The sequence below is a fragment of the Emydura macquarii genome, unplaced genomic scaffold, assembly GCF_026122565.2.
Source record: "Emydura macquarii macquarii isolate MOO-44397 ecotype Brisbane River unplaced genomic scaffold, CSIRO-AGI_Emac_v2 contig_2205, whole genome shotgun sequence".
Taxonomy (NCBI): Eukaryota; Metazoa; Chordata; order Testudines; family Chelidae; genus Emydura; species Emydura macquarii.
The window spans coordinates 22,776,533-22,799,273 of NW_027132342.1; the positions used below are offsets into that span (position 1 = coordinate 22,776,533).

At 40.6% G+C, this 22,741-nt stretch overlaps 1 protein-coding gene across 1 annotated transcript in view; it reads right to left on the minus strand.

The window, feature by feature from the left end:
* The window catches only part of ANO4 (anoctamin 4), a 340,774-nt gene that overhangs the window by 303,809 nt on the left and 14,224 nt on the right, over positions 1–22,741 (minus strand). Inside the window, exons 2-3 of the mRNA XM_067559089.1 lie at positions 14,680–14,760; positions 10,251–10,487 (exon numbers count right to left, since the gene is read on the minus strand). Coding sequence (XP_067415190.1) covers positions 10,251–10,487; positions 14,680–14,760 — 318 coding nt within the window. The remainder of the gene's footprint in view (positions 1–10,250; positions 10,488–14,679; positions 14,761–22,741) is intronic.

Genomic DNA, 22,741 nt, shown 5'->3' on the forward strand with positions numbered 1-22,741 from the left:
GAAGAAGAGAGCTAAGTCTCTCGAAAGCTTATGTCTACAAATATTAAATTTGTTAGTCTTTAAAGTGCCACAGAACTCTCGTTGTCTTAGCAAAGAGTAGTATATCCAAAATGCAGGTCCTCAAAATGGGCAACTGAAAATAGAGCAGCATTAGCAGACAGCACTGCCTGATAGCTGAATGGATTTTAAGAGAGTTTAATATCCAGACACTAGTCACACATGACGTATTTGCAGCACTGTTTGGAACAACTCTATATCCTAGCTACATCCTTGGAGGCAATTAATGCTTCTTTGAGACACTATATGCTCCTGGGTCAGGATATCAGAGAAGTTCATGCTCAGATGCCTGCCCTTTGGCAACAACTAGTCCCTTCCCACCTTAAAAAAATGAAGATACAGTGGACAATATCCCATTGACTCCCATTGGAAGTCAATAGTGAAAACTATTGACTTCCCGTTGAAGTTGGGTGCCTAGCTCCTTTAGGCTACTTTGAAAACTCCAGCCAAAATTATTTCTACCTTGGTAACAGACTGATTTAATTGTAATGAGCTTCAGAGCATTCTCAGAAACAGTTACTTGCACAAATTAATTACTTGTATAGCACATTTCTATTTTAAGGTTATCTGAAATGAGTTTTAAAGCCTGTTTAAATGGTAGAATGTACAATGTAGTTCTGTTAATCAAAATCAGAAACCTATGCCAGATTTTAAATCTTTCTAGAATCCATTTTTTTTTTTAAATAATCACACACACTGGAGTAGGGAATCAAAACTTAATAATTATAGATTTCCATTTTACAGAGCACTTAAGAATATTCAGTTAGATTTTTGTCCATTTTAGATACAGCATAAACAGCAGATGGCAATATTACTGTGTAAATACATCTTGTAATTTAGTAACAAGTGGAAAAGGTTTGAATTTAAAATCACACCAACAAAATAAAATAAAAACATGGCAGAGAATGTAAGTTAAACAGAAGGCCCTGGCTGTTGCCAAGTTTCAAACAAATTAGAACAGCACTTAGAAAACTCTCAGAGACAGATCTTATACATTTCATATTTTATTCCTATGTCATGGGGAACAATTGTGCATCACAGCCAGGAGAATTCTTTCTTTTCATAAGACCTCCTGTACTCTAAATAAGTAAATCCAAAAGACATTAGTGTTGGGTTGGGTAATCACAGTTATACTCTGCCTTAATATCATGATTATTTTCTTTAAAATTAATATTTCATCATGGGCAGCAGAAGGAAGCACCTAAACTGAAAGAGATATCTGAACAGCTGTATAATTTTTCTAAAGTAAAAATTCATTTGTAAATTGCATGGGATATCTGAAAAGGGGCTTCTCCCCCTTTCTGAAATTACGTTTGTCCAATATATATTATTCATATTTTTCTTTGAAGTCTTACAGTAATACATGTGTCCCATTCACTGTAAGATAAATCATAATAATTTCCTCTTCCATCTCCCTCAAAATCATTAGCAAATAAAAACAAAATAAAAATTAAACCTCAGAACTAGAATTGAGTGGGAAATGATTTACACATCCCATTAATATTTTCAAGAGTTCTAATAATTTTCCTGTCTAAAATCAGCATAAAAAGTCAAGATCTCAAATATATTCACAAACTGAAAAAGCTTTATTTTTTTCCTTTCCATTTTTGTTTTGTTTAGATTTTGACCTTTTTCCTTTTTTTAACCTTTTTTTCCTTCAGACTAATTAACTTAAATTTTGAAACAAAAAGATGTTTTAAACCAGAAAACTTTTTTCATTTAGAAAGTGTTGAAATAAAATATTTCAACAATTTCAACTCCTTTGACCGTTTTTCGAGTTGGGAAATTCAGTAAACCTGACCCTGTTCCATGAAGAATTTCAGTTTCAACAAATTGGCATTCTTTGACGAAAAATGATTCCTCGAAAAATTCCCAGCCAGCTCTACTCAGAACATCCCAGTGAGTTGGAAAAAAGGTACCAGCTACCTACTAGCCAGAGGTAGCTACAAAAGACAAGGGTGTGGCACCTCCTACCAGTGAGATCTGGAGCAACTTGCCTAGTGAGAACATCCAGCAGTGGTGTACCGATGGGGGAGCAGGGGAACGGGAGGGGGTCATGCCCCCAGGCGCCGACCTGGGAGAGGGTGATGGCTGGGCCCTCCTCGAAGAAGCCGCCCTCCGCTGTCACAGGTGGCCAGGGGCCGCTGGGCTTTGACATCCCCTGCGGCCACACCGACTCCAGCTCAGGTCTGCCAGTGGCCAATGGCTCCTGCTGCGGGGGGAGCAAGCATCTCCCGGCCCCACTGCCCCCGTGCTGGGCGGAACTACACCAGAGAGCCGCAGGGATCCCGGCCACGCAGGGGCCAAGCAGCCAAATCAATGGCAGGGCCCGTCACATCCCCTCCCCACCACCGGGCGGCCTGGGGGCATCTGCCCCTGTCACTCCTGCTCCCCCCTCACCCGCCACCCCCACAGCAGGGGAAGGGAGTGAGGGAGAGCGGGAAACGGGCCCACAGACACCACCCCCCTCGTGGGGCTCTGCCGACAATGACGGCGGTGGGAGGTGTGCAAATGCAAGTATTGTCCCCTGGGCACCAGAGATCCATGATATGTCACTGACATCCAGAAGCCTCAAACTGCTGGAAAAGGAACAGATGCTAGATTTCCTACCAGACTGCTATTGCTGGACCCTGCTCAGGGAATCCTTCTTTCCTATCAGCCTCTAGCTAACTAGCCGTTTGATAAATTTGAAACTCTCTAGCTGTTGGAACAAAAGAAGAGCTTTCCACGCTTCTTCCTCCATAGCCTCCTGGCTGCTGTGAGGATACTCCCACCCTCTTTTACAGCTTCCCAGCTCCTACAGAAAAAATGCTGGGCTCTCATCTAATCTACTTTGCATTTTTGGGGCTCCTCCTCTGCACAATTACTTAGTTCCTGCTCCTCTGCCTCCCGTCCCCTGAAACCCAATTCAAACAGTAGTGTCAATATATTACAGTGAAATATACACTAGACTTTTAAACATTTTTACTTATTATATCTCCCAGGTTTTCTTTTCTCTCTCTTCTTTCCTTAATTCATTCCACATCCATTGTTGTTCTCTTCTCTCTACTTGTCTCTTCCCCTCAAAATTTCAGCTTTTTCCACTTTCCCCTGATTATCTTCTCTTTCCCCCTTTTGTCATCTAAAATCTCCTCCCTTCTCTCCATTGACCTGCACCATCATTCTTCCCTTCCATTCTCCCCTCTTTCTCACCCAATTCATCAACATACCCTTCCCCCATGATGGTGGGGATGGGAGGTAGGTATGGTGCCTGCTAACTCAACATGAATAAAATCAGAGGGATCTCTCCATTCTTCTCTTGTTCCATTCTGCCCTTCCATCTCTTCCATTGTCCCATCACCCTCCTCTATTTCCCCATTCCTTCTACAACCACCTCCCTTCTGCACATTCTGTTCCCCTCTTCATTCTTCTTCCCTTCCATTACCACAGTCCATCCTCCTCCCATTCTTCAGTTACTCCTCTTTGGCTCCTCATCCTAGCCCCTTTCCTCTTCTTAGTTCAATCCTGTCTTTACCCACATGCTATAGAGTTCCAGAAGGGAGAAAGAACTGGTCTGTTTTGTTATCTCTGGGAACTGATGAGGTCTTTCTCCCAATGTAGAGAGGAAGCTGGAAGTGTGGGATCTCCTATTCTTCCCTTGAAGATGGCAGCAAGCTGACAAGGGGAGAGATCTTCCTTTACAGAACAGGGGCTGGGACATCTCCTGTCAGGTGCTGTTCATGCTGCAGCAGCTTCCCAAGAAAGCTGGGGTGCCAGAAACCTTTCAGGTCTTCCTGATGCTACTGCTTCAATTCCCCTGCATGGTGAGACCCCACTTCACTCTGTGAGGAAGAGGAGCATGCCCCTTGCTTTAATCCCTAATGATCACTGCCCAGCAAGGGAAAGTAATGTAATACTGTGGCAGAGCCAGGAATACAATGACCCAGATCTCCTGCCTCCCAATATTGCCCTTTAGCCAGCTGATCATACTTTCAAGCCGAGAAACAATTAAGCATTTGTGATTTGTTAAATTCATGACAACTGATTAATGAGCATTAGCAGTGTGTGTCTGACATACCAAATGAGCCATACTAAAACACACTTTCAGGAAAGTTCAGCAGGAATTGCATGAGTAAAGAAACCCTAAACTTGCCAGCAGAATCTAGAAATACAGCATTCATAATCTAATCCACTGTGCCTATGATTGCTAATCATTGTTCCTCCAACTAAAGTGATACAGGCCATGACCTTCAGTATTTCCTTCTTCAATACAGTTCTTTTCCTCTGTCTGCTCAAATGCCTGCTCAGGTAATTTGACTCTCTCTCTTTGTGAAGCACCTGCAGCAGCAAAACTGAGACATTTGTGGCCATCTCTGTTTTGACCAGGGTTAAAGAAGTAAAGTAAACATAAGTGACCTAGACTGTACAGTACCATCATCACATGCCATGCTTGCTGTAACTTGCCATACTCACTCTCTAAGTATATTATATAATTTACTATTCTTTATAAACCCATGACACTAGCTTGCACACAATGAAAAATATCACTTCTCAGATCTGTTTCTGAGTGCCTGCTGAGATCCCTGAAATCTGATTCTGTTCTTTAAATTGGAAAGGATAAATTGGGGGACTTAATCAACCAATCTACACTAGGGCTTGCTTTGCCTACAGCTCACATATTTTGGTGCTATTCCATTGAAGGCAATATTGCACAGTCATTCCACAATCTGAAATGCTGATTTTCTGGCACTGAAATACAGTTATTAGATGTGCTGTCTGCAAGAAACAATACATCTAGACAGCACGAGTAGCATGCAAAAGACAGACACATCATATGTGGGAAGCGATAATATAACTGCCTGTCTATTTTAACTTTTTATTTTGTATATTCATATTTAGTATTCATATTGCTTTAGCACCTCAGAACCCAATGGCCAGACCAACACCCTGCTGTGCTAGATGTTATACAAACACAGAACAAAAAGACTGGCGAAAATCCATTTTTAAAAAACTCTTGTATGTAAACTTAATTGAGTTTTAACTCCTCTGGATGAATTGTGCATGCTGTTTCATTATCTAACAAGGCAGACTAAATCACTGGGTATCTCTTAGCCACGCCGAAGTGCTGGGGAGCAGGGGGAAAGCAGATGTGACTACAACAAAACTCAGAGGCAGGAGGAGCATGAATACAGCATGAGAGTGTGGAGCAGAAGGAGCGAAGAAGGAGGAGGAGCAGTCAGAGTGGCACTCAGAAGATGGGTTCGCTTGGAGCAGTGGGGAAAAAAGAGGGTTGCAACCTGTAGGTGTGAAGTGTCCAATGGAGGCACTGTTGGGAGATCAGAGAGAGGGTCAGATGGAGGGGTGGATGGGTACTGGAAGGGAGAGATTTGAGAGGATCTGATTTACTGTGGCAGTAGGCTGGAAGTGGAAAGGCTGACTAGGGGAAGCTGCCATGAGGAGCAGAGGTAGATCTGGAAGCATGGCCAGCTATCAAACAGCAATATGGAGGAAAAGGAGAGGCAGGGCTGGTTTAGCAAGCACCAGAAGAGGAAAAAGTACTGCAACCCTTTAATCTGGAAGAAAGTTCTGGAGCATCCTTATAACAGCATGTCAGACACACAGGGCTAACTGATAAGATTTTCTAGAGAATCTTTCTTCCCGTCCTTCCCTAATCTAATACAATTTTAGATAAAATCAAGAGTTTATTCTCTGTTTGTCTGACAGCTAAATTGAAAAATTATCTGCTAGCACAATCAATAACAGAGAAGATTAGTAATCTAAAAATCAGTTAGAAATAGAATACATACACTCAGAAAGTTAAATGGTGCACATCCCCACACAAGCGAAGGGGAAATAAAAACTAGGGTCAATCATAAGGGGACAAATTTAAAGTCCTCAACCTCACTCAGTCTATTGCCACCCAAAATAAGTAATATTCACAAAAATTACTCCATTACAATCATTTACGCATTATAGTACATCTGCTTTCTGACCAGAAAACATAAAATTAACCTAGATTGTGGAGTGTACTTTTCTTCACCATAGGCTCAAGTCTCCCTTCTCTGCATTCAGAGATATCCACCACAATATAGCCTCTATCATTTTTAAACTAACATTTGTGAAGTTTCTAATTACAGTAGGGTACACTTCTAGTAACAAGTTCAGGGTTGAAAACTGTGTACCTATTGCCCTTCTTTACTACTTCTTTAAAAGAAAATGTCTATGCTTATGATTATTTGATGATTATTTGTATTGCTCCCCCCATACACAGATGCCCACACACTCTCCCTACTCTGAAGAGTTTACAATCCAAATATAAGATGAGACACAAGAGATGGCTACACAATATAGGGAGGAGAGGACAAAGTATCATTTTGCCCTGATATGTGATTTACCATTTGCAAAGTAAGGAAGAAAAAACTGAGGTTTCCCTTTAATAGTCTCTGACACTGGAGTTCTGAATTAAGAAATTTCATACAGGATTAATTCCTATTTTTTTCTTGAACGAAAACAGCCTTTATTAACAAGCAAACTTCTCACTAAAATGTCTATTACAGGAAACAAATATGTCAAATGTTGGAGGATTACTTTCTAAAGCACTTGTAATTCACTAATGGTAACAGAAGTTATGTTCACATACTCAAGGACAGAATTTGACCCCTACTCTGCAAATTATCCACCATTACAGAACATTGTAATACAACATGAAGAATAAAATAAAATTAAAATATTTTAGATAAGTGTGATATCCATTTAGATAGCAGGTAATGGATCTCTGATCCAAATGCTATTAATTGCAGTTCTGTATCCTTTATGCTGTGTCATATAACACTGCATCTTATGTCAATAGGTCATTTTTAGTGACAGTATCGTGTGGCATCTAAGACTGAAATTCAAACTCAGGTGTATTCCCTCACACATCCATTAATAACATCATCTGTGAATTCTCAAAATAGCCACTTGCAGTTTATTGCAAGATAAAGCATTTGCACTGCAAGCCTCTAAACTGGGCTGCATACTGTACTGCAGTAGTTATATTCACAATTTCCAAGTTATTCAGAACATCCCATAGATAAGTTAGACAGCATGCTTTCTTTCAGGAAAAAAATGGTGTTTAACACAGCTGTCAAAACTCCTTTTGCTCAGATGCCACTACAATTAACATTCAATTAAGGCATTTCTGATTTCTACAATGAACCATATTTATGCTTAAGCCTTTATTTTTAGTACTAGTATATACACATTAGGGTGATTGGCACTCCATATACAAAAGATGGGCAGATGTGTAACTTCAGAGGCTGTGTTGCTAGATGAAAATATCTACATTTTAAAACACAGCATAGGTTCATGTTATAGAGTGGTGATTTTTGACCAGTGGTTTTGGTTTGTTTATTTGTTTTTTAGACTGAGTTATTAAAAAGTTTTATAAAGTGACTGTTGTACATTCACAGTAGATAATCTACATAGTGAAAATGACCGTAGCCAGGGATCCCACATGGGGGGGGGGAACGGTACACTTTACTGGGATCCAGAGGCCCTGGGAGGCCTGGCCCAGGCTGCAATCCCCATAGATATGTGTGTGGGAGGGGGCCCATGTTACAAGTTTGTACTGGGCCCAAAAAAAGTATGCTTGGACCCTGACTGTAGCATGGTATTCTAGATCAAATTATAATCACAGATTCCTGTAAATGACCTGCTCAGATTGTTTTGGATCCAAATGACCTAAAATATAATTTCTAGAGATGTAAGCCTCAGTGTCTTACCCAAATTCCAACGTGATTTGTTACGTTCCACCTGAATGAACATTTACTTCTGGTTTCAATTGGACAAGGTATCTTTAGTGTTGCTGTACATTGCTAATTGGCTGCATCATTTCTCATCAGAAATGACTGAATTTTAATGGTTGGTGGGAGGATTGTTGCAGTTTCTAAAATTTAGAGAAAACTTGGGGAATCCTTGAGTTAGAGGTGCTATATAAATGTGAATCATTATCATCATTATAGGCATGATACCCACTTACATACGTAAGGAGAAACCCACGAGAGGGGACGATATTCCAGGCAGATATATCTGGTGACTGTTCTGGTGATTCACCATCTGCAGCTGCTTGATTGGATACAGCACCTCCTGCACTGAGTTCATATGCATCACATTCTCCTCAGCTACAGGAGATGATGTGCAAACACTTCAGAGCAAAGTGATAATCCTATTGTTTGTTACACTTGCTTGTTGCATCTTGTTTTAAATGAGATAGTAAGCTCTTCAAGGCAGAGATTGCATCTACTTGTGTGTTTGAGTAGAACTTTACACAATGAGGCACCAATCCTCATTGGAGACTTTGGACACTACGTGCAATACAGAATAATTAAAATAAAATAAAATACCAATGTTACTGTAATCTCGTAAATAACACTCTTACATGAGATATGTACCACATCACCTTGAGCCATGCACTCTTCAGCTTATTAAATTCTTAAATAAAATCAGGATGGCCACACTTAGCTACATTAATATATAGTATTCAATGAGAAACAAAATATGATAGCTGTGCTATACATTCACTTTATAATCTGGATTCTGTTTGCTAGGACTAGCAGCTCCCTGTTGGGCCTAGCTAAGACCCTGTCTACACTTACCTCCGAGATACGGCAGCAGTCAACGGGAGTTACGCAAGCTACGCAAAAAACTTGCGTAACTCCCGTTGACTTCTCTGCTCCTCTTCTGCGCGCCGTCTTCACTGCATTGTGCCAACAGGAACCACGTTCCCGTCGACGCAGCGCCACACCACTTGCGAAAGTGGTCTTAGTACATCGATTTCTGGATCGACTGAGCGGATCTTCACTGACAGCTCAGTCAACCCAGAGAAACTGATTTGACGGTGGCGACTTTGCCGCCGTCAGTGTAGTTGTAGCCTGAATGTTGAAAATGCAGTTAATTTTATTAGCTAGATGGCAGTATCTGTGAATTGTTAGAACAACACTAAATTGACTTTTTGACCCAATGGCACAAAACAATTACAGCTAAGCACAAGAATCACTATTTCTCATCTGGTTAAGTTGCTACATATCTTGACCAAAAGTGGCATTTCTATCACAAAGAGGAGGAGATGGTGTGATATCAATTAAGCTTCCAAGAAGCAGTCACAGGACTCATACAGATAACAACACATAGTCCTGAGAAATGCGGCTTTGCAGTATTTACCCTCCTCAAAGATGGTAACAGATAAGCAAAATAGCTACTGAAAGTTATGACATTTTCCTCATGCTAACCGCTTAGCAGTTGTCTAGCCACTCTTGATTTGTAACTGTCACAACAGGAGAACAGCAGGCATTAGGAGCAGTAAATGAAGTACATGAAACTGGGATTTTTATTTGAAAGAAATACAATGGTATGATAGTTCAATCAATTGCAAGGGATTAAGTCATTAATGAGAATTAAAGTATGAAGTTCTGGGAGGTAATGTAGGTTTCCTTAGATTTCAGTACTTCCATGGAGTTTCAGTGCCCATTATTCTTTGACTGCACATTCTAATTTTCCCATCGGTTATGCTAATTATATTGTTAATTATGTACTATGCAATTAAAACTAAAAAAACATAGCACAAATAATGGTATAATATACTTGATGTATGTTTATTACAAAGAGACTAAATTCAATAAATGGTTCAAGAAGTATTAGGACCTTCTAAAAGTAAATAAAACCAAACAGTAGTAAGAGCTTCAAGCCTGGGGATATAGATGCTCAGCATCAATGGTGCTTTCAACCAGTGGTTTTCAGCCTTTTCCATACTGGTACCCTGGTACCCTGCTCTCATCTAACTGGCATCTAGCCAGGACCCCCATCCCTCCCACTTAGCAATAGGAAGAACAGGGTGGTTGCAATCACCCTGTGTCTGTTTGCGACCCCCTCACCTCCAAGTTGAGTATCCCTGACTTAGATTAATGCAGATGTCAGCTGGTTATCCTGATGCTGTTTCAAATTCACTGGCCATTGTTTCTGGTGCATTTCAGTCAACAGAACTGCTTGCTGGAATAAAGTCTATGTGGTGTGAGCAAGGGTTTCAGAATGGAGTCCATATGGCTAAATCCTTCTCCCTGAAGTCAATGGTAGTTTTGGAAATTATTCTGTGACAGCACAAACAATCCCTTAATTAGCACACTCAAACTACTGTTTAGAATAGGCCCTGAAGAGTGAGCATCTGAAAAAAATCTTACCTGTGGAATCTTGACTCAGAGTCTCCTGGCTGCTGCTGCTGCAGGAAGGCACTGGAGTGATAGACAGTGAAGCTGGGCAGGATAAAGGAGCTGATAAATCAAGCTGCGGTTCAAAAGATCGATATACAGGAATGCCAGCATCTTCAGAAACGTAGAGAGGTGGATGAGGACCACTACGTACATATGGATTTTTCCAGTGAGAGAAACCTATTGCAAATGGTCCAGTAGCGTCATAACCTGGCAACAATATTTAGAGTTAAAACATGCACTTCAGTCTGTTTTATAGTATATAAAATAAAAAACAAATCAGTCTAACATACAGGAGTTGATTTTTTAATTTTAGCCCTTAAATAAGCCTCTCCGCTTCTGAGGAAAGACCACGTGAATAATATTAATAATACTGGGCCAGATTCACCTGTACCATAACTCTACTGAAATCAACATACACACCAGGGATGTATCTTTTCAATACATATTTTTCTCCTACTCTTACTATAAAACACAGTTGAACCATCAAAAAGAGAGCCCAGTCAGATGTCCAGAATGGAGTCTGCAGTCCTTTTCGCCTATATTTCTACAGTCCTGTATACACCTTTTTTATACCGGTTTAACTATTTTGGTTCTGGGTGTGATTTTTCTATCAAAATATCAAAATCAGTACAACCCCTAGTATGGATGAAGTTACGCCTCTACAAAGGTGCCTTATACTAGGATAGGTTAGTCCCCTTCTCTACCAGAACAGTTTTACTGACATAAGCAACTTTATATCAACACAACTGTGTCGGCACTATGGGGGTTATACCACTTTAACTGGATAGCTGAAGTGGGACAATTTTTGTGTGTAGACAGGGCCTGAAGAAAGGAGTGATTTAAGCTGGGACGCTGTGTCTGGATACTATTGAAACCCTTGAGTAATCCAAAGCAAATGTTGCTGATTAACATTCTCTCTTCAATGGAAAAGTCTTATGTGCATTCTGGGGATTTAGGATTGGGGCTGCCATGGCCTAGTCCCTATTATTATTAAAGATTATTATAAACTTTTGTATTTTAGTAGTGCCAAAGGCATCAGTTGAGATTGGGTCACCATTGAGTTGTGCACAGCGCAAAGGTACAAGAGACCACGCCTGCCTTGGTTAGGCTAACAAACCAGACACAAAATGGACAAAAGGTAGCACATGACGATAAAACTTACAAATAAATGAGTCTGGTGAAAAACTGGCACAGCTTTGTAAGTTACATGTACTGTAGGGTTTGTTGTGCTCGTTAACATTATCTTGCACGTGTAATCCCTGTGGGTGTGCAGGGCAAACGAGGCTGCGGAAAGCATCTAGTTCTCTGAACCCTTCTTTGCCAATCTACAGACCTTTGACTGCATGGTGCAACCTGGTGCAGCCTCCGTGAGATTGTGGGATGGGGTGATCACTAACAATCATTCATCCCCTGTGCTCATGAAAGAGGACAAAATTTGGCCACAAGCAGGAGCATGCCCAGAAATTTAACTTTGACCCCTTTGGCCCCAGTTCCCACTCCTGGAGGAGCTCGCTCTTCCCCACCCCCCTTCCTCCTCCAGCCCAGGAGGAGCTTGCTCTTCCTTCTTCCCCTGGCCTCGGCAGGAGCTCACTCTCTCCCCCTCCCCGCCAGCACGGCCCCAGAGGAGTTCTGTGATCCTAACAATTATTGGGGGAGGCTGTGCCCCTGCTTGCTCCCCCTTGTGCATGCCCCTAGCCCCAAGTTGTCAAATGTGTTTCTCATTTATCCAGTTACATTTTTAAATATGTACTTAGATTTATATTCTGTCCTATCACTAGCTCCCAGGGTATACTGAAGTGTAACAACTTACAATAGAGTTTACAACAACATGCCAAAAAGATATTTATAAAGGATGTACCTACAGAGATTTATTCACTCAAAAACCCCCTATTTTTCTATCATCATCAACCCCCCCGCGCACACACCCAGTTATCCCCATTACACCCAGGAAAAGCAAAGAAGGGTCTTGCAGTATACCATAAAAATACACTACTACACAATTGGACTCGTATCTTTCCTGTGCAGTGTGTCATTCTCTTACTGTTGACTGTCTGATTCTTTTTAAACAAAAAGGAACAACAAAACCACACAAATTCTAGTAAAAGTTTTGAAAGACACTGTGTGGGATCCAGTGGCACCTCTCATTTACTTCCTTAAAGTTCATGAAACTTGGTGGATTGGCAGCATTTGAATATGTAATCCTCTGTCCAGAGAACAGGACTGTATAACACATGTCAATGCACAAAACTTTCACAGCTTTGGAGTAGATCAAATCATTACAACAATGCTTACATGTAACTACCAGGGCTGCATTTCCCAGCATTGAAAAAGTATCCACTAACGAAGCTCAGACTTTTAGATGTGAGAATGCTATGTATTATTCTCAAAGAGTTATTGATTTTAGTTTGCAAAATAAAGTATATAATACTATGGTAAGCAGCAGTAGTGGAGAGTAACTTTAATTACAGGAATACAAGAGCTGCTGATATAATATTTCAACCCATAAGCCTACTTTTTTCCAACCCTTAAATTAATTGGAAAATACATATTACATTTTACTCATCCAATGCCAAATTCTAGCAGATGCTACACATAGATATCAACCAGAAAACACATGCACAGGAGGAGAAAAATGTCTGTCTCATTGTGGCTCTCTCTGACAGCAGCACAAAGCCTGATCCTCAGGCTTTCTTCAACAGGAGCTGCAGAGGGGAGTTTCTGTGCAGGACATAGCATAGCATTAGATGAATCTTCATATTTAAGGAGGTGTGCCAACAGCCAACTTGGTCAAACCTCTTAAGAAATCACCTTGTGTTGATTATTCGTGTTCCTGGCAGGAAAATACCGCACAGAGTGGGTGGACAGGGCTGTGCATGGAGTTACTCCCAGCCAGCAATATCTATATATAATCATAACTTTAGCACACATATTTATTTTAATTTTGTTATAATTGGGGAGAATATTCAAAAGCAAATCTGAAACGTTCCAAAATCAGAAAAAATAAATCTTCTGTGATTTTTTAAATCATGAAGTGCTTTTTGAAACGTAATTATGTTAAATCTCTGCATTCACAAAAAGCAGTAAGATTCCTGACTTGTTTAATCTATCCAAACTGACATGAGAAAAAGAAAGCCACTTTGAGCCAGTTCTACACAGCCTTTCATAGGAACTCAAGACACATAAAGAGTTTGCTATAATATTTCTCTACATCCCTCACTTAATAATCCCAATTCACTAAATTAAAAAAAAATTACAACATTCATAGAATCTTATTTTTCCCCTCCATTTTTTAATATTACTCTTGCTTTGAGATGGAGCTGCAATTTGATCATAATGGTCCATTCCAGCTTTAAAATCTACGATGTCTTCCTAATCATAGTCCCTGCCAAAAGCTGCCAAGTCAATGCTCTCATAAGATGGGATTTTACTTTATTTCACTTTTACTTTCTCAGATCAGGATACTTAACTAGATGGACATGCTGCTATGGCTAACTGCAAAATAACAGAGTTGTATTGAAATTTGATTTTACAATCTAAAATGACAATACATAAAGGATAAACCCTATTTTCACAACTAACATTTAACAGAGGAACATAAGATGTATTGTATTAGGGCCAGAGTTGTTTAATATATTCATTAATTATCTGAACACTGAGGTGACATCATTTGCAGGTAGAAAAAATTATTTAGTTTAATAAAGATTGCAGAGGACTGAGATATGAAAGAGAGACTTAACAAAACTAGGTGCATGGGGAGCACCGTGGGAGATGAAATTTAGTGTTCACAAATCCAGGGTAATGTCTATTGAAAGGAATGATCTGAACTAGTCACATATTTCTAAAATGTAGCATCATGAAAAAAAGAACTGGGTGTCTCTATGGACAGCTCAATGAACAATCGTAAAATGTTGCTACAAACTAAACAGTAATACAACTAGTCAGCCAGGCTAACAGTCAATCCCTCTGTCCTTCCTGAACTCAAAGTGAAGTGTGAAAAGTGCCCAACTGACACCCTTGGAGACTAAAATAAGAACTTAACATCTTACCACAAGCCAGGTACTTAGGCTACAGAGGAACACACTTCTGCACATCAACTCATCCAGGAAACTCCCCCTTTATCTGTGGGGGAGGGTACCTCTAGGACTTAATTTAGCTTTATACTCATCTCATCTTTATCACTTCTGCTGAGATTATGGACAATTGGGGTTCAAGATATGCTGATTCCTATCCATTTGCAAATGAAGACCACCACACTGCCAGAAGATAACAACCTCCAGGCTGAATTTGCATCTGAGGTGTAAGACTAATTCATCCATTTTTCTACTTATGTGCAAATATAAATTCTGTGTCAGATTTATTTTTAAATCAAAATTAAAAGCGATTTCATGTATCTGCTTACCGACTGTGATCTGGCTGACACAACTGTAGTAATTACTTCCAGCTGAAAGTTTGTAACTGCCACTGCTAGTCTCTTGGTCTGCTAAAATATAAGATTAACAATTCAGAAAGGTTAATGGCATGATCAACAATTTAAGTAGTCAAAAGTCATCATGAAGGAGAGCAATATTACTCTTCATTAATCAAATGTGGAGAAACTAAAGGTATAGGTATGCTTTAAAAGAAAATGTTTCTGCTTATTGTGATGATGATTTGTACTGGGTGACACACACACACACACACACACACACACACACACACACACACACACACACACACACACACACACACACACACACACACACACACACACACACCCTCCCTCCCCTAAAGCACTAACAATCTAAATATCAGATAAGAGATAAGTGACAAAAAACAGACACACAAGATGGGGAGGGAAGGAAAAAGTAACAGTGAGACAATTATGATTAGCGCACTAAGCAGCAGCCCCAGCGCACTCTCTGCCCAGCCACTGTCAAATGTTCTCTAGACATCACTGTAGAGCCAAGTTTCAAGGAAGGATTTGAAGGAGGAGGATGTAGTGGCCTTAACAGTGGAGACATGAAGTTTACTTCTGAGGCAGCTGGAAAGAGAGAGCCAGCACAGGAATGCAAATCAGCATGGCAATTATACTGCCGTATCTTTGTACACTGTACTACATAACCAATTTACTACAGAATTCCAGAGGTGTAGCCGTGTTAGTCTGTTTTTAGCAAAACAGCGAGAGTCCTGTGGCACTGTAAAGACTAACAAATTTATTTGGTCATAAGATTTCCTGGACAGAAACCCACTTCGTCAGATGCATGAAGTGGAAACTTCAGTTTGGTAGGTATATATACACATGCAAGGATGGGTGAGTTACATCACAGTGAGGAGGGCAAGTGTTAACGAGGTAAATTCAGTCAGGGTGGATGAGGCCATTCACAACAGTTGATGAGAAGGTGTGACTGTCAAAAGGGGAAACATTATTTTTTGTAGTGGGCTAGCCACTCCTAGTCTCTGCTCAGACCTAGTCTGATAGTGTCAAGTTTGCATACGAGTTCCAGCTCTGCAGTTTCACGCTGGAGTTTGTTTTTGAAGTTTTTTTTTGTAGAAGTATGGCAACTTTCAAGTCTGTTACTGAGTGTCCAGGGAGGTTGAAGTGCTCTCCTTCTGGTTTTTTAATGTTACCATTCCTGCTGTCTGATTTGTGTCCATTTACTCTTTTGCATAGAGACAGTCCGGTTTAGCCAATGTACATGGCAGAGGGGCATTGTTGGCACATGATGGCGTATATCACATTAGCAGATGTGTAGGTGAATGAGTTTCTGATGGTGTGGTTGATGTGGTTAGGACCTGTGATGGTGTCACTTGAGTAGATATGCGGGCACAGTCGGCAATGGGGTTTGTTGCAAGGATACGTTCCTGGGTTAGTGTTTCTATTGTATGGTGTGCAGTTGCTGATGAGTATTTGCTTCAGGCTGCGGGGCTGTCTGTAGGCGAGGACTGGCCTGTCTCCCAGGATTTGTGAGAGCGAGGGATCATCTTCCAGGATAGGTTGCAGATCCTTGATGATGTGTTGGAGAGGTTTTAGCTGGGGGCTGTAGGTGATGGCCAGTGGCGTTGTGTTGTTTTCCTTGTTGGGTCTGTCCTGTAGTAGGTGACTTCTGGGTGCCCGTCTAGCTCTGTCAATCTGTTTCTTCACTTCTCTAGGTGGGTATTGTAGTTTTAAGAATGTTACAGAATGTAAACAAATTATGGAATAAACCACAGATGTGAGACAATAAATCAGAAGACAGAAAATTTAAGAAGTGAGGAAATTCTGTGTTTAGTAATTGTATATGTATCCATTTTCTTGTGTAAAAGTCCTGTAAACTCTAATAATAGTTAAACTAACAGAGCTCTATAGAAACTACACTGAAGCTAATCTATTGAGTTTAACAGAGAATGAGAATGCCTCTCTGTTTTCTCAACCCCCTATAGAATGTAATAGAAAATATTTCCCTGTTATAGTGTTCTGTAAAATGATTGAAAATATCTAGAGAAAGGCTATCATTTTCTATTCGATTTTATAGGACTTTTCCTTAAAGATCAGTAGAGATTGAATAGATGGTTAACATCTAATTATTTAAACATCATCAGTTCTTGCATAAGCAGGAATAGCTCTATGGGGCTTGTGCTTCTGACAGATGAGATGGTATCCTGCAATATCCTGGACAGACCTTAGGAAATTACATGAAACGTTATTGAATTATGTTTAATATCTTCGGGGTCCATTATACTGGAAAGGCAAATGTTAGTGTACTGTTGCATGGAACTTCATTAGAAGGAACAAGGATTAATACAGTCTCTGGGAGACAGCATGAACTTCAAAGGACGATGTTAAACAATATTGTTGTCTCCAACATATTAGAGCGACAAGGTAGGTGAGGAACTGTCCCAGACTGAGGTGTCACTAGAAGACATTTTGGAACAAACTAATAAATTAAACAATAATACGTCACCAGGACCATATGGTATTCACTCAAGAGATCCAGAACTACTAACTATGGTATGTAACCTACATTTTAAATCAGTCTCTCTATCAGTTGACCGGAGGATTGCTAATGTAACAGATTTTTTTTAAAAGGCTCCAGAGCCGATCATGGCAATTACAGCCTAGTAAGACTAATCTAAGTACTAAGCACATTGGTTGAAACTATAGTAAAGAACAGAATTAGCAGACACAGATGAACCCAGTATGGTGGGGAAGAGTCAACACATCATTTGTAAAGGGAAATCATGCCTCACCAATCTATTAGCATTCTTTGGGGGGGAGAGGAGGGAGTCAACAAACTTTGGACAATGGTGATCCAGTGGATATAGTGTACTTGGACTTTCAGAAAACCTTTCACAAGGTCCCTCACCAAAAACTCTTAAGCAAAGTAAGCAAGGGATAAGAGGGAAGATCCTCTCATATGTCAGTAACTGGTTAACCGAGAGGAATCAAAGGATAGGAATAAACGGTCAATTTTCACAGTAGAAAGACAGAAATAGCTAAAAGTTGTATTAGAATTGGAAAAAGTACAGAGAAGGGCAACAAAAATGATTAGGGGTATGGAACAGCTTCCATATAAGGAGAGATTAAAAAGACTGGGATAGTTCAGCTTGGACAAGAGATGACTAAGGGGGGATATGATAGATGTCTATAAAATAATGAATGATGTGAAGAAAGTGAATACGAAAGTGTTATTTATCCACCAGGAGTCACCCAGTAAAACTAACAGACAGCAGGTTTAAAACAAACATAAGGGAGTACTTCTTCACACAACGCACAGTCAACCTGTGGAACTCATTGCCATAGTAGGTTGTGAAGGCCAAAAGTGTAAGTGGATTAAAAAAAGAAATAGATAAGTTCATAGGTCCAGCAATAGCTATTAGCCAAGATGGTCAGGGACACAACCGTGTGCTCTGTGAGCCCCTATACCTCTGACTGCCTGGAACAGGGACTGAATGAGACTATTCTGTTCATTCTCTCTGAAGCATATGGCACCGGTCACTGTCAGAAGACAGGATACTGGGCAAGATGGACCATTGGTCTGACCCACAATGGTCATTCTTATGTTCTAATATATTTTATTGGACCAACTTCTTTTGGTGAAAGAGACAGTATTTCAAGCTACACTGCAAAATAGCTCTGTATAGCTGGCAAGCTTCTCTTTTACTGAAGTTGTTGGTCCAAAAGATATTACCTCACACACCTTATCTCTTGAATGTCTAATATAGAAGACCTGATTGATCTTTTGGGACAATGTGTGTGAAATGGAATTCTAGGAAGTACTAGGGAGGAGGGGATTGTAACCCATCACCTACACACTAAATCTTTGCACGGGGGGGAGGGGGATCTTTTGTCTGCTGGTCATCTGTTACAGCAGAACAGTTCAAAGACCCCACTCCAAGGACCAACAGACAAATAAAGGATTTTGGACAAATGGTCCTGATCCAGCAGACAGACTGGACCTCTAACCCACAGAGGATCTCAATCATTAGGGAAGAGTTAGAAGGACTTGGCCTACTGAGGCTCTTAAGACTGGGAGCCAGTTCTGAGCTGAGGCTGTAATGAACCTGTGACCACAAGAGACCCTTTAAGGAAGTTTGAAGGACTCACCTGCCAGAGCCCATGTTGGAAACGGTTGGGGTGGGACCTCTAGTAAGCTTATTAGCATGTGTGGTAGGTTCTTTTATTGTTTTTAATATATTTTCTCTGTCATGTTTGTACCCTAAAAATAAATATGCTTGCATAGGAAGTGCTGTGTGATAACTTGTAACTGTGGTAGTTACACTGTTAGCAGTCTCTGAAGACAAAGCAAGCCGGTCTGCTTAGACAGATTGTCTTTTGCCGGGAATAACACAGTGAAGGCAGGAAACTGTTCAGTCTGGGAATGCCCCCTCAGGAAGGAGACATGCGGTTCTCCACCCAAGAAAGGTGGAGCTGGAAGCCTGACAGTGGATGCCCTCGCTGAACCACTGAGGGAAAAAATAGGTGCAGTTGCCCTGAATTGTGACGGTTCCCGCTTACCCCAGGGTTGAATTAGACAGCAGGATTTTGGGGCTAGTTGCAGCACAAATTGAAATGGTAGATTGAGCCTGCTTTATCTTACAGCCTCCTGGTAGCTGTTTTCCATGCTACAATGCCTCCTTCCTGCCACAATATGTAACTTCTACTCATTTTGCACACCTACTGTGTCAAGTCGGTGCAAGTTCTGCTACTTTCCCCACTTACACCCATTTCTCATCTGCAATTTAAATAACCATTTGTGTGAGTACTGACTTAGGCACAGGGATTTCTGTGGGTGTTGCACCCACTCACTACAGATTGAATTTGGCTGAATTTATCTTGTGGGGCTTGAATGTTTCATAAGCAAAGAAAACACTCTCCATTCAGGAAAAGTGAACAACATCTAGACATACATGTACATACTACTCTGTTTTCATATGGATAGTCTTCAGATGCAGTGAATAGACAGATGCACAGGAGACCATCCAAACATTTGTAAACAGTGCTATCATCTTAGTTTGGCTTCAGACATTTCCTCAGGTTTGCTTTCTCCAGTACCATTTCCAGTTCCCTCTTATGTTCTCCCTTTGCCCTTAAAGAACTGCATTCGCTGAAACACAGAACTGACAGTTTCCTAGCAAAATCATAAACATTAAGAATGGAATGCGCTATGAGATCAGCTTGCCCATTCCCCTGCCAATGCAGGGCTGTTTCCCATAGTATAGAATACTGACAACTGGGAATTTTATCTGAAAGAGATCATACAACTGAACACTGTACATGCACAGATGGTTTGAACATGAAAAGTCTTGTGTACACCATATGAAGTTTAGAAATGCAGTAAATCGGTCATACATTAGAATTATCTGCTGTGAAGACAGATCATACAAGATATTTAAAAAATCACAAGGTAATATATCTTAATAATGAAATTAACTGAACAATTTAAACAGCAATGTCCACGATGCCCTACAGTGGCAAGGGCCTAGCAACACACAGTTGATCATCTGATAAAAATAATAAGTCTATGCATTTTTTGTGCTCTTTCAATTGGATACAGTCCTACTCCTTTCCAGCGTGGTTTTGTACTGTTGCTGAGCACTGTTAATCAGCTTCTCATTTCACCTTATCTATGTGTGGCTGCATTTCAGCATGTGGTAAAGTGATTCCTGCAACTACAGAGTTCGTAAGATGCTATAGAATCTTCAGGGATGAAGGATAATATTTAAAAGTATTAAATCACAAGGCCATAATAGCAATCAAAATTGTGTTCCAAGAAGTTACGAAAAATCTTTATGAAAACAGCCCATATTGACATGCAGTTTATAAACCTACTGGCAAAGATTAATTTTAAAATGTTTTAAGTGTTCAGAAATATATCAGATTTGATCTTTCAAATTAAGTATAAGGCTACAAGATCATTGCAGATGGCAGGGAGCCATATAACCTTGTAGGAGTAATGGAGGGGATACATATTTCAGACTAATATAAAGTATACACTGCTTTTGTCTGCTTCACTCTCCCAACTGACAATATCCCATAGCTCTATTATAAGAAGGTGTTAGAAATAATGTATAATTACAGTAAAATTTAAGCCACTGACTTTTTAACATTTGTATCTAGATTTTAACAATTACTATAAAGAAGGAACAAAAGTCCAGCTCCTAATGCAGCTTCTTAACTTCAAAGCAGTAAACAGAGTTGCTGATAAATGACTAAGAAGATTGCTTTCTAGCCTACCAAAACTTGTGACTGGAAGCACAGCAGGTTTCATTATGCTTCTAAATTTCAGGCTGTGTCCACACTGCAAGTTCATTCATAAATGTGCTTTCAGGTGTTAAATAGTTCTGTTTTGCAGTAAAATAGACAAATGCATCCTATATTACAGATAGACAAACTAAATAAACTTGCAAATATCATGAGGAATATTTCCCCTACTGAAGATGTGCTATAACGGTGTTGAAAAATCCTCCAAAGCTTTTCAGGTGCAGTGCCCCTGTGAGTACGGTAATCCCTGAAACATATTGTGCCAATATGAAATGGATGCAAGAAATCATTGCTTCCACATTCCTGCGAGACCCTCAGACCTTCTTACCGAACAACTACTTTCGCATTTCACATGGTGAGGATCTGAAATCAATTCTACTGATTTTCTCTCTCTGAACTCTTCTGAAAAGTGCCTTGTTTTGCATCTTTGACTTGTGTGGCTCTACTTTGCATAGTGAGTAGCTCACACATCTCAATCCTATAGTTTTGTGTGACAAGAGTTCTCAGATGTGCTGAACAATAGTGTCACCTGCTAAAATCCCCTAGTTGCAGAGTCCCTTTTGCTTCCCAATAGCCCTGAGACACAATCATCCCCTACATCAGTCCCTTATGCCCCTCCACAGTGATCCCCAGCCACACAACTCAGTGATCTGCCACCCCTGACTGCACCTCCTCCCCAAATAATAGTGTTCTCAGGTCGCAGTAATTAGAGGCTATCCTACCCCAGTAATAAGAAAACACCTTTACCATGTGCAGCCAGGGAAGCCATCCTGCCTCGGTTCTGTGCTGAGCTGCTGGAAGGGCTAAAGAAAGCAGCCAGGTCTGCCCGAGGTGCTTGCAGTTCACCCTTATTTGCTGGCTTCTGAGCAGCCCCCATCTTGCAACTCCTTCTCTCCCCCGTACTGCTACCTAGGTGGAGTCTTCTAGATGGGCTCCAGCCACCTCCTGCAGCCTGCAAAGTACACGCCAGCCACATGCTACACACACACACAATCTAGCCCTTTAAAGATTTCTGCCTAAGAGGCGTCGTCCCAGCAACAAGGTACACCTTGCTCCTCTGGCAGATGAGATAGTGTGTGAGCTGCTCTCCTTTCACATGGTACAGATGACTGATGCTGATGCTGGTCCAAGAAAGGTTACTCTGTTGTAGATCTCCTTAGGGAACTGAATTCTTGCAAGAAAAGAAAATCAGCTAGCTAACGTAGATTTGCAAAAGGAACAAACAATCAAAGGGACGTGCTATTCTTCCTAACAACCCCCACCGTGCAAAATCCTCTCGCCAGGGTCCTTATAATGAGACACACCCAAAACAAGGTCATTCTGTGTGATCCAGGTGCAGCTGTCCAGTTTGGCAAGATGTAGGATATGCAAGCTGCATCCTAAGGAAAGGAGCATGTGTATTGAGTGATATTCACTAAGTAGTAACTTCTCTTACAAATCAAATCCACGTACAGGAAATTTTGCTGAGTCTCACTTCCACATAGCCTACTTGGCTCCCCCTCCAGACATTTGGGGTTTAATTCATTCCTGGTGTAACTCCCTTGACTTCAATAGCATTACAACAGTTCTGAATTTGCTCCATTTCACTACCTATCAAAGGCTCAGCAATTTCCTCATTACAGATTTTGCAAATAGTAAACTTGTTGCTTACCTTACACTGTTATGGCTTAGGGACTTTACAATGAATATCCAGCTGGACGACTAGCCATTGGGGTTGGGGGTGGGGGAAGCTTAATACAGC